This window comes from Microcebus murinus, chromosome 14 (genome assembly GCF_040939455.1).
Source record: "Microcebus murinus isolate Inina chromosome 14, M.murinus_Inina_mat1.0, whole genome shotgun sequence".
Classification (NCBI taxonomy): Eukaryota; Metazoa; Chordata; class Mammalia; order Primates; family Cheirogaleidae; genus Microcebus; species Microcebus murinus.
In genome coordinates this window covers 32,355,538-32,368,657 of record NC_134117.1, presented here as the reverse complement: position 1 = coordinate 32,368,657, position 13,120 = coordinate 32,355,538, and the positions used below count along the sequence as shown (strand labels likewise).

At 40.8% G+C, this 13,120-nt stretch overlaps 1 protein-coding gene across 3 annotated transcripts in view; it reads right to left on the bottom strand.

Moving 5' to 3' along the window:
• Window positions 1–1,176: 1,176 nt before the first annotated feature.
• The window catches only part of IDE (insulin degrading enzyme), an 86,194-nt gene continuing 74,250 nt past the window's right edge, over window positions 1,177–13,120 (bottom strand). For all 3 annotated transcript variants that reach the window (XM_076009981.1, XM_076009980.1, XM_076009982.1), the window contains 6 exons: window positions 10,998–11,165; window positions 9,310–9,582; window positions 7,188–7,249; window positions 4,909–4,981; window positions 4,133–4,200; window positions 1,177–3,471 (listed from right to left, as the gene is read on the bottom strand). In XM_076009981.1, the coding sequence (XP_075866096.1) occupies window positions 3,376–3,471; window positions 4,133–4,200; window positions 4,909–4,981; window positions 7,188–7,249; window positions 9,310–9,582; window positions 10,998–11,165 (740 nt within the window). In that variant the 3' untranslated portion in view covers window positions 1,177–3,375. The remainder of the gene's footprint in view (window positions 3,472–4,132; window positions 4,201–4,908; window positions 4,982–7,187; window positions 7,250–9,309; window positions 9,583–10,997; window positions 11,166–13,120) is intronic.

The following is a 13,120-nucleotide window of genomic DNA, read 5'->3' as shown; positions in this document are numbered from 1 at the left end:
ACTGACTTTCTGTTTCAGAAGTATGTTAATGGACTTGAAGCTCTTATTATGGGAAGTCCACATGGAGCAATGAGATCTAGAGTCTAAAAATCTGAGTGGAGGTTTGAATCTGTGTTTCCTGCAGGATCCTGGGCCAACTGTTTAGCCTTTGTGAGCCTATTTCTACCTCTAAAAATCTGGGATAACATGAAAATTTTGATTATTGTCCTCCAACGTCAAAAGATTGTTGTGGAGGGTCTGTGAGGGTGTTCTCTAATCTACAAAGTGCTTTGCAATGTTAGTTGTTAGAGTATGAGCTGTCCAGAAAAATCTAGCAGTTCAGTACTACCAATAAGCTTTGCCACAAGAAACCACGGAGCATACAATGTCTGAATTGACGAGGACGATGAACTTCATCCAACAGGCAGCAGAGAAGACCAGGGATCCAGGAGTCAGCTGGTCAGAGGTCCTGCCAGGAAGGACGGAGAGGGCATGAGTCGCCCTTACAAAAGGGAGGCAAGGACGTAAGAATTCTTGGTTTCCATCACAAGCACTTCTAGAAGCTGTATTAGAGAATACAATAAAGGAACTAGATGATGCACCCCAAGAGAAAGACTGCCGCAAGCCATAAAAGCTGGGGTTGCTCTTGGCCTCTGGATAGGGCTGCTGCATCATCCCTGAGCACAGTGCTGTGTGGGCTGGAACACTGTCCTAGGCTGGAAACACAGGGGGTCAGACAATAGATTAGATAAAATAAAATAAGAAAGAAAAAAAAAAAAGATATGTGCCTAATCTATAGCTGGAGATGTGGCAAGACGATGTAAAGACTAACTGTAGAGGACAGAAATATTTTTTCTATCCTTTTTATTTTCCTCCCTGTAAGGCCAGGGACAAATCTTTCTTGGTTTAGGATCAGTGGCAATACTCACAGCAAACAGTTCAGTCTCAAATACCGAGGTTACTGTTTTACAAAAGTGATCTATTCTTAAGAGTGTGAAATTGAGCCATTTTATTTGACAAAATCACTGTTACCCAGATACACTCTAAAAAATGTATTAGAATTCACTGCTTTCTGCATTAGATACAATGAAAGCAAGAAACTTTGTAAAACTGGGACAACTTGAGAGGTAGGCTGAGGATTGGCCACTATACTATTTCATAATATTGTAAAAATAACACAAATGCAAACTCCAGAGGTTAAGTTCAGGCGATTTATTGTAAACAGGATAACCCTAGCAGTCCACCATACTGGCTGTGTCACATGCTCCCTCTTTCACATCAACTAGTCAGAAAGAAGAGTTTTTTTAAAAAGTCCCAGGTAACTAATAACTTTATCTGTTTCACAAATCTCATTTACTAAGCACTGAGTAAATAGCAGTATTTGGGGTGGTCTGTTATTGCTCATGACTGCAGCTTGGACCCATCTACATGAATCCATTAGTATGCCTGAGTGATGCGACAGGAGCTCTAGATGCAATTTGGAAACTGGAAAATGCCGAAGCACACTGAACAACAATCGCAGGTTCGAGGAAGACTACATGAGATTGCTTTCAGATCGTGTGCCTTTCTTATAAAAATGACACTCCCAAATTTCACCCATTTTTTAAAAAGAGCTAAAAGTTATTCAATAGCACAGAATTATCCACAGAAAAGGTAGGTGGATTTCTATTTACTCTTACAGTGGTGGATTTAAACACTCAGGACTAATTTTAGATCTGTCTTGTATGTATTTGCAGTTTGATGAAAAGCTGCATAGTCTACAAATGCATAAAACCAGAAGGTAGTGATGACTTCACACACCTTCTGATGGACAAAGACAGGCTTCATACAAGGAGGCTCTTTGAAGGTACAGATAGAAAGACAGTTACAGCACCACATTGATCTGACAGTAGAAATGGAGCCCCACTTGTGAAAGCAGCTCCTAGAGTTGTGACTGTATCATTCTTGCCCCAAATTGAGATTTGGAAAATGGCAAATGTAAAAACTTAAGAGGTAAAAAGACATGACTTTAAAGAAAGAAGTCCTGGAAAATCAATTCATATGGTAAGGCAAAATGTCGTTTGGAAATGCCATTCTTTACTTTGCCTGAGTTAGTGGACAACAGGGCCACTTACTAGTTCCTGTATGTGGAAATATATTCACAATTTCTCTTGAAGCAAATTTTAATAACAGTAAATATTTTCAAACAGATGTTAAATCTACAGTAACAATTTCACTTAAAATAGTATCTCCTGAAAAAAATACTTTTTAAAAGTCCACTCCAGTCATCATCTGTATGTTTGTATGTTTATATTTATATATTCAAAAAATAAATGAACACTTAAGGCAAGATTAGACTGGTGGCAACAAGATTTTAGAGTCTTATGGAGACATGCCATTTAAGAATGCAAGGCTTTATTTTTTATATCTCCAAAAAGGTGGCTTTGTATTTGTTGCCTTTTAAATTCATAACAGGGCAAAATATTTGGGTTCACACACTGACTGCACTTTCACCACAGCAAAAAGTTAGGGGTGGTTCCAAAGCTGATGTTGGAAAAGCATGTCACACACTCAGTAAGATCTGAAGTTGACCCTATTTGTACTTGTTAAATAAATACAGCAACATGTTGATGAGAAAAAATAAAACTGACGGGACCCTGCAAACCAACTATGAACAAGAATGTCAATATAATTCAGTCAGAAAGAAAGAAACCACAGTAATCCTGAGAAATTCAGTTTAGGACAAAATTGATGTAAGGTAAATCTGTATTTCTAGCACTGTATATAAGTAGGCTGTTCTAGGGTTTTCTAGCATTTTACTAGTTGGAATAAAAAATATGTTCAAATTTTATAAAAAGATTAAAACCATGCCTTATATAATCAGTAATTTCACAAACAAAATTACATTGTTTTGTTTACCATCTGTCAAATGTAACGTCCTCCACTGATTTACATGAAACCGTCAAGTAGAAAGCAAATTTGAGGACCAATTTTAAAAAGGTATTACCTTTCTAAATGTTGCGAAGCCTTCTATGTCAATCTAGGAGGCTTTTTAGAAAAAAACTAACTTTTATTTTCTTTAGACAAGTGACTATTTTACAGAATAGGGAATATTCTATAGGAATATCATTCATCATTTTAAGCATTGTTATATAAGGGAAATTTCTCTTAGGAATGAAAAGAAAATTTTTAAAATATTTAAGAGGCATGTATTTTAAAAATATTCTACATCTATACGATTTTGTAATTTAATTACTTTGGATTTTTAATATTTCTACATAATGACATTTGATAACTTCTTTTGTTCTGTTTGTCTAATAGTGAACTAGAAGCTATTAAAGTGGCCAAGATTGTTTTCCTAGGCCCTGGAAGACTCAGGAATGCATCCACTCGCACTTTCCCAGCTGTGAGTAATCTTCAGAGTTTTGCAGCCATGAAGTTAATATGTGGTTTCACAAGGGGAAACAGTGGCAGACCACGCTTGAATTCGGTCATGTTCTGTACCACTTCAGGCTGCAAAGAAAAAAGTTTCCTTTTAGTGTATTTAACCCAAAAATAAGACTGAAGCAGGACATCAACTTTTTTTCTGGGGGTGGGATATACATATTAGTTTCTACCCTATGCCTTGTGATCTTCTGACCTTTCTTCTGGATCACTAGAGCCAAAGGGCATGGATTGGTCTATGCAAACCTATGGTCAGCGTTCCCAGCGGGACTGGGAAGACTCTTGGCTTTCCCCTGGGCAAATAAGGGCTGGCTCATCAGGGGCTCAGCACCAAGGCTTCAGCAGAGTAGCAAAGGCTGGGTAGGCCCACCCAGCTAGGGCCTGGTTACATTGCCAGTTTCCTCCTGCAAGGAAATGCCAATCTTTCTAGATGATTAAAATACACAGGCAGGCAACGAGGGAGGGGCAAAGAGGTCTCACTCCAATGTTCGATGCTGGGAAGAGAAGTTGCTAGACATCACTCATTGGAGAGTAACACAGCTGTTCAAACAAGAGACAAAGGCAGACAAGGGCAGAGGCTGAATGACCTGGTGTTCAAGGAGGAACTAAGTAGAAGCTTGAACACCTGGTGACCTAAAACCTGTAGGTCTTATGTGTCCTGATGAACAGGCTCCTTCTAAATAGGAAGTCCTCTGACAGTGCAATCTAACATAACAGTTACATTTCTTACTTGTGGCAAGGCTGGTGCTTGTGACAAATTTATATCATTTTGACATGGGAACTCTCCAACAACAGGACCTATAAGAAAATGAAAGATTTAATGCTTTGTACTTACTGATACTAGCACACAAGAACAACTCTCAAAAAAACCCTAAACCAGACTCAGTTCATTAAAAAACTGTACCAGGCCCAGTTCATGTACTTCTCAGATCCTCTGGGGCTGCCTGCTCCCAAGGCCTTGAGCCCTTGTCCTGCCTTCCATCGGGAGTGTTCCCAACGAAGGCTCATGATGTTATTGAGGTCATAAAGCTTTCACTGCAGCAGTTTTAGTGGCCAGGTTTGATCCAACTGGATCTTGAGTCTCTGGCCACCCGGAAGGACCCAGTAAAACCACCCAGCAGGCAGGGACTTAATGGTCATAGGGCAAACTTCGGCCAATAAAAGCCAGGAGATGGGAAGAACTGGGAAAACAAATTGCTTACTTGTCCTCCCCACAATACAGTGGTTCCATACAGGTTCTTTGGAGACACCCCTCTAGCAACCTGCTGCGTTTTCCTGTCAAGTTGTGGCTAGCTGGGCACCGTATCACCTGGTATCGGCTCTCTCATTCACTGCCGCATTTCCTTTTCCCCCTTATTTTTGCTTTGATAGAGTATCTCCAGTTCCCTTTCTCCAACCCTTTTATTTTTTTGGTGTTCTATAAGGCACGATGGTTCTATAAGAACCATCAGGTGGCTGAACATGAGCCTAAAATAGACATTAAAAAAAGTCATATGCAATACTTACAAGAATCCATTTCCCTGGCAAGAACATGCACGGATACCTTATGTCTCCTAGGGGCATCGACTGCCAACATTTCCTAGGCAGAAAGAAGAGCAAGGTCACCCTTTGCCCCACTAAAGAACTTAAAATGAGGTGTTCTCTGAAGACTATGAAGAATCAGCTGTTTCCCAGCCACATACAGAAGAGATGCTTCCCTTTCACTTATGTTATTTTATTTAAATGCTACAAAGATTTGGCCAGGTAGGACAGAATTATTCTTAGCCCTGTTTCACAGAAGAGAAAACTGAGCCCAAGGAGATGAAGCAACCTGATCAAACTCCTACCACTAATAAGCGCCTAAGCTGGTATTAAAAATCTTGCCTAGCATGTGAGGGCAATCTGGCTGCGACATCTGTCACCCCACTGATCGCCAGGGTTGATTCGGCTGATCTGGCTGGCTAGGCGGGTGTCCCCTCCCTCCCTCACCGCTCCATGTGCGTCCCTCCCGAAGCTGTGTGCTCATTGAAGAGGACGACCTTCCCCGCTAGAGGACCGGTTTTCGAGTTCGGTCAAGGGTATACGAGTAGCTGCGCTTGCCTGCTAGAGCCTCCAAAAATCTCGCCTAGTAGACACTGGGATGTGATGTGCAGGGCTGCACCTAGTGATCTTTAGCATCCATAGAGACAATGGCCTGAGCTTAGGCAGGGGACAACCACAATGCTTGTTCCTCTAAGAACCTTCTCAGATTCTGCAAATGGGTACTACTTGTAAACTGCGGTTCCCCATCTACCAAAAGAGAAATGTTAGAAAATCTAACATTTATTGAGTCCTGCCTTGTATCAGCCACTCACCCATGTTGTTAGCTCAACTAATTTTCTGAAATCTAAGCACCATGATGATGCCTATTTTAGAGACATAGACTCTAAGATGCACAGAGAGAGATAATGGCTTATGTGAGTCACACAGCTTGTAAGTGATGGTGTTGGAAGCTAGGTCTGCTTGCTCTTCCCATTTCACCATGTTGCTCTGCGGGATTACCCTCACTGCCACGAATGCCAGCAGTGCTCGGTTGGCAGGTAGATCTTGTGGAAAAGTGTCTCTTGACCTTACCCCTAAAGTGGGACTGTTACTGTCTTTTCCAAAGGAGTGCAAACTGTGAGGATATTTCCTCTGATGCCTTAGCCAGAAGTAATGTTTCATATCCTCAGAAGGAAGAGATCATCAGCTGAAGCAAATGTACTGCAATTATTTATGGCCCAGTCATTATAAGCCTGGTCTTCTGGGACTGCAAACGAAGCTACTGGTGTTGCACAGCAAACCTGACCACGGTCTCCTCTGCTCCCCCCTCACCGGCAAGACAGCCCAGGCTCTCCCACAGGCCTGCTCTGACCTCTCCAGCCTCTTCCAGGAGCTCAGCCCAGTAATATGTAGTACCTCCTCTGAGAACTTTTATCTTATTGGAATAAAATGCTTGCTTCCAAAGATCTACTCTTTTATTTATTTATTTATTTTTGAGACAAGAGTCTTGCTCTGTCACCCAGACTAGAGTACCGTGATGTTAGCTAGCTCACAGCAACCTCGACTTCCCTTTCTCCAACCCTTTTATTTTCTGGTGGTCTATAAGGCATGTAGCTATGACAAGGAACAGCCATAGGAGTTTGAGGTTGCTGCAAGCTAGGATGATGTCATGACACTCTAGCCCAGGTGACAGAGCAAGACTCTGTCTCAAAAAAAAAAAAAAAAAAAAAAAATACTAAGACACAGTGCTGGGATTACAGGTGTGAACATTGTGCCCAGTCTTTTCTCTTGATAAACTTTCTTAGCACAAGCATTCAAAACTCATAAGATCTCTGAACACTATTCAAAGGTGAGTAATTATTTATTTAAAAAAATCAGGCATAGTGGCACCTAAATGAGTAAAGACATTTTATAGTTGTCAGAGCTTGGAAAATAATCTGATTTTTGGGCTCTTTGCTCTTCCTCCTCACCAAACCTCAGCAATGTTCTCTGAGGGTGGGGTAGGGAATAGAGAGAAGAAACAAAAGGGCAGCCTACAGAGGTAGACTGGAAGCCAAGAAGGGCTGGAACAGTCCTTGGTCTCATAGGAGAGGAAAACAATAGTAGTTTCAATAAGAACTATCCATATTTCTTCTAATAGTAATAGGTGTTTGTGTCAAAAATACTTAAATCAACAAACATACCTTCATAAATCCAGCCTGATTAGGTTTAATGCAGCAACATACAACATAGCATGTAAAATATTTCCTTATCAGTCAAAATCTAACTGTACGAATCCAACTTACCTTGTAGAATTTGATGATATCTTCCTTGGTAAGTGTCTTTAAATATGCAACTTCTATATTATCTAAAAAAGTAGCCAAATAATAATTTATTAATTTTTTCATGTTAGTAGCTCAGAATACTATACTAAATGACAATATACTTTATTCCAAGACTCTTTTTTTTTTGAGGCAGAGTCTCACTCTGTTGGCCGGGTTAGAGTGCCGTGACATTAGCATAGCTCACAGCAACCTCAAACTCCTTCCTCCAGAAGTGATCCTTCTGCCTCAGCCTCCTGAGTATCTGGGACTACAGGCATGTGCCACCATACCTGACTAATTTTTTTCTATTTTTAGTTGTTTCGCTAATTTCTTTCTATATTTAGTAGAGATGAGGTCTCGCTCTTGCTCAGGCTGGTCTCGAACTCCTGAGCTCAAATAATACGCCTGCCTTGGCCTCCCAGAGTGCTAGGATTACAGGCGTGAGCCACTGGGTGCGGCCTTCCAAGACTCTAAAGTATATATATATATATATATATATATATATATATATTTTTTTTTTTTTTTTTTTTTTTTTTGAGAAAGAGTCTAACTTTTTGCCCAGGCTAGAGTGAGTGCCATGGCGTCAGCCTAGCTCACAGCAACCTCAAACTCCTGGGCTTAAGCAATCCTACTGCCTCAGCCTCCTGAGTAGCTGGGATTACAGGCATGCGCCACCATGCCTGGCTAATTTTTTCTATATATATTAGTTGGCCAATTAATTTCTTTCTATTTATAGTAGAGATGGGGTCTCACTCTTGCTCAGGCTGGTTTCAAACTCCTGACCTTGAGCGATCCACCTGCCTCGGCATCCCAGAGTGCTAGGATTACAGGCATGAGCCACTGCACCTGGCCTGAAGTAGCTATATTTTTAAGTGACTATCTGCTCCTACAAGTAGGAAGGATATATATTTCAAGTAAGTAAGTGGATATAGTGCAATGGGTAAGAGCCTTGGCTCAGGAGATAGGCCAACCTGGATTCATATCCTGGCTCTCTGCCTATGAGCTATTGGGGGGTCTTGGGCTAATCACTTCAACTTTTCTGAACCTCAGTTTCCTCATTTGGAAGCTGGAAGATAATAACCACCTGAATGGGGCTATATATAGCGAGAATTAAGAAAATGATATATGATGATAACGTGATAGTAGGCACAAGGTAAATGCTCAATAAATGCTGTATACTATTATCATTAATAGTGAATCCACCTGCTAGAAAAATTATGGGTAAGAAAACTGAGGTCCAAAAAAGGTTGCTTGACCAAGATCTTCAAGTTGTTGGTATCAATCAGAATGAGAATACAACCCAAGTCCTCAGACTTCTAGTACGGCTTAGCACACTTAGTTAATCATGTCTGCTCTAAAAGAAAGGTGAAAGGAAACTCATAAGACAGGAGACTTTAGGAAGCAAGGTGCTCCCAAATCTGAAAGCAGTGACAAATCTTTGGAGATCCCTAAAGACGAATGTTTGAATTCCTGTGCTTTTAGGGTAGCATTTGTCTCCAGGAGTTCAATTCGCAAATTTTTCATTTTTTCAGTGTTATGGAAAATAGATACTTATATATGTATCTATTCAGAATCTCAGGGGTACAATGATGAAACAAAAAAAGTGAAATTGGAAAATTGTTGTTATATTAAATAATGATTCTTTTTTTCTTTTTCTTTTTTTTTTTTGAGATAGGGTCACACTTTGTCACCTGGGCTAGAGTGCAGTGGCGTTATCATAGCTCACTGCAACCTCAAACTCCTGGGCTCAAGCGATCCTCCTGTCTCAGCCTCCCGAATAGCTGGGACTACAGGCACATGCCACCATGCCTGGCTAATTTTTCTATTTTTTGTAGAGACTGGGCTTTGTTTCTGCTCAGGCTGGTCTTGAACTCCTGGCCCTAAGCAATCTTCCCGCCTTGATCTCCCAAAGTACTAGGATTATAGGCGTGAGCCACCGCGCCTTATAATGGTTCTTAAGAAGTGCCAACCACCCCTACACCACCCCCCAAAATCAGTAATGGAACATCACCTACAAAATGAATACCATTTTGTAGAATGGCTTCAATGTCTTCAAATGTTATATTCAATTGTCATTAGTGTTGGGGCTCTAATTTTATCTTACCTCTGTCAAAATTGTATTGCTGGGAGATGATTTCACCCCAATATTTAGCACACTCAGCAGACAGTTTCTTTGGTTTGTCTAGTCGACGAATTGCTAATGCTTGAATGTGTTTTTGGAAGGCTTCTTCTGTCATGTCCTCTATGGACTTTTCCATGGTAATTAAGAAAGCTTCCACTCTGCTTTCTAGGTAGTGAGGCGGCTTTTCTGACTGGATGATGAATCGCAAGCCCTGTATGCCATTGGCTCGACGTGGTCCACTGAAGACAATATAGCCTGAAACACAAACACCAGCCAGTTAGGACTTTGGCATTTGAGCCTTGGGTCACTTTTAATCCTTCAAAAACTGCTCTGTCAGAGCAAATAAAATCTACTCTAAGCTTTAGATTATTCACCGCTGGAAAAATATGAACAGTTAAGATAATCTCAGCTCCTAAGGACAAAGTAGAAGAGCCCTCTGAAGAATAGTTACAAAGTTGGAGATGACTTTTTCTTCTCAGGGAAAAAAGAAAAAACAAACTCTATTCATCATTCAAACTCATAGCCTGTAACTCCCCACTCTCCAATAGTTAATACCCTTCAATCTATGCTAAAGTTGCTCACATTCCCACAAAATGCTAGCCTCATTTTCATGCCCTAACCACTGTCCTGGCTCTGTTTCCTTTAACATCCATGTTCCTTATATGAACTTGGATCTCCTATTTCTTGTTAGATAATCCATTCCTGATTATCTAGTCAGACTGCAACTCTCTAGAGATTAAGCTAACTAAAGGTCATACTTCCATTGTCATCTCATGAGCCCACGTACTACCTCCCTTCAACACCTCTTCTAAGCCAAGCTCTTGGCATGCCTCCTTCCTCCTTCAGCTGCTCTGCCCCGATCCACCACCTCTGACAGCTGTGATACCTCTGGGTCCTACTTCTGAGGAAGTCATTATGTTTAATACAATCCTTTCATAGTTTGAACACTCTTAATAATAACATCTACCACACTGTACTATAATTATTCTTTTACAGATCTGCCATCCTGATTTAACTGTGAGCTCCTTAAAAGGACTGACCATCTATGACATCCACTTTAAATGTCCAGCACCTAGCATGGTGGTTATTTAAAAAATGATATGTACTTGGAGAGACTTACTCAAATCCTTTTTTGTTGATTCTTCCCTGTCATTACTGGGGTTTCTTTGAACTTCTTTCCTCATTGATCAAACCTGCCAGGATCTCCAAGACTTTTAACAGTGCCCAAAACTCTGCCAATACTTAACAGAGTAACTTTTACATATCCCAGGCTTGGGACATAAAGATAAATACCAGATAATCCCTGCCCTCAGGGAAATCAAAATCTGATGAATCTAAGCTCCTCTAGATGGCCTGCTTCCCACCTTGCTACCCGAGAACCTGCCCTTAGCATCGTCTCCTAACTACCTGAAATGTCCTCTTTATTGATGATATGTATATAATACAAATACTGCGTCATCTCATTAAGAACTGCATTAATGTCCATAAGAAATTGACTGCTTATCTCTTAGAAGTGGGTTCTAGGTAAACAAGGTTTTCACAAGTCTCTCTGAATAGAGCATGCCTGGTACACAGTGCCAGGTGCTTCTACCTATGGAAAATGTTCTCTGAGAACAATGGTCATTCATCAAGGTCTATGGTGCCCCACTATTCCCCCACTCCCCTCTCACCCAACTGCTCCTTGGTGCGTAGGGTGTTGAAGCAAGGCTCAGAGATAATCTGACAGAAGAGTTCCAGAAACATATTCTCTGAGGTGCTCTGCATGTCTGTTTGGTAGTATATTTCGATGCCACAGTTATTGTGAACTTCATTCCTCCGCTGATAAACAAACCATCCTCCTAGGAAGTTTCAAAAAAAAAAGCAATAAATTCAAAAACTTATCTGGGACTTAATAAAGTCAATGCTATGTTTGCTCACTCTTACAGAAGATAATTTAGACATCAACAGTAAAGGAAGGCAGAGAAGCCTAGAGTTGTATTTCACCTGTTTCATTTTTCTGACCAGGTCCAAGTTTGACCAGCAGTCAAACTTTCTGATCATAAACCAGCAGTACTAAGTTCCCTCTTTTAACAAGAGGGAGGGAAACATTGGCTATAAGTCTTCCTGCCCCATCCCATAAACTTCCAGCCTTTTCATACATATTCCAAATGTCTCCTTCTTCACAATGCCTGAAACTTTTCTTTGTAAACTGTAATGCCTTCCCATGGAGAGTTAAGTGAAGGAAAGTATTCACATCTGATCAGCTGGCTAAATCAGAATGACTTCCTAACCCCTGACATTTTGAGAATGAGATGTGAACCGAGCTGTTTTTGAGCATGTGGCAACTTGGGAGGGTACTCAGGAGGCAAAAAAGATAAGGTCCTAGGAGGGAGAGAGCAAGAAGGAAGTAGAGTGCAGAGAGAGGTATGAAAGATAAATTTCACTTTGCAATCTTGTTTCTAGACTGGCCTTACTTTGCCTGAACACAAATGCTATGTCTATTGCACAGCACATCCTGATTCTCCCTCTCTGCTCTGGCTGTAGAAACTGAGGAACAAACCAGCAGAAGTTTGAAATGAACCACCACAGGTCTGTGATGACTGGTCATACAGAACAACAGAGCTATGTCAAGGTATCTCTAAGCATTCAACAAAATATCCTGAAGTAACGATATGTTTGAGTTGCTTTAGGAGCTACTCAAATGGGCCAGACACAGACCCTGGCTTTAAGGAATGTACAGTCTCACAAGAAGATGGAGATGGACTTCAACCCTAATGAGAGAGTAGGAGTGCTGAGTAGTTTAAACAGGGAGGTTCGGAAAAACTGTGCTGGGAGTTCAGCAGTAGAAATGATTATTTCTAGCAAGGAGTTTTCAGAAAAGTGTAGTGGAGTAGGTAGCTTATAAAATAGGCTTGTAAAGATAAGTAGGGTATAGGCCCATGAGGAAGAAGGGGGAAAGGGGAACACCATTTTGGGAGGATAAAACAGTTGGGGAATAAGAAGCACAAATGGCACATGCATGGAGAATAGCCAACTATCAAGTCTGGCCCCCCAAAATGCTTCTCTTTCTCGGTCTAGTATACTTTCTATTATAGTTTTTTGGCGGTTGGGGGGACAACAGTGTTACTTGCCAATCATTATATAGTTTTGAACAATATTGACAACAATGTTTAATAAATTTTTATTTACAAAAAATCATTGCTAATGTACAAATAGCCAAACACTGCAAACCCCAATATATAAATTAAATAAAATCAATTCTTTGTTAATCTCTTATAAAAATATACATGTATTCTTTGGGAGATCGAGGCTGGAGGATTGTTTGAGGCCAGGAGTTTGAGACTAGCCTGGACAACATAGCAAGACCCTATCTCTACAAAAACTCTTTTTTTTTTTTTTTTGAGACAGAGTCTCACTTTGTTGCCCAGGCTAGAGTGAGTGCCGTGATGTCAGCCTTGCTTACAGCAACCTCAATCTCCTGGGCTTAAGCGATCTTAATGCCTCAGCCTCCCAAGTAGCTGGGACTACAGGCATGCAACATCATGCCTGGCTAATTTTTTCTCTATATATATTTTTAGTTGGCCAATTAATTTCTTTCTATTTTTAGTAGAGATGGGGTCTCACTCAGGCTGGTTTCAAACTCCTGACCTTGAGCAATCCACCTGCCTTGGCCTCTCAGAGTGCTAGGATTATAGGCATGAGCCACCATGCCTGGCCTCTACAAAAACTTTTTAAAAATTAGCCTGGCATGATGGCCCCTATTCGGAAGGCTGAGGCAGGAGGACTGCTTGAGTCCAGGAGTCTAGGGTTAAGT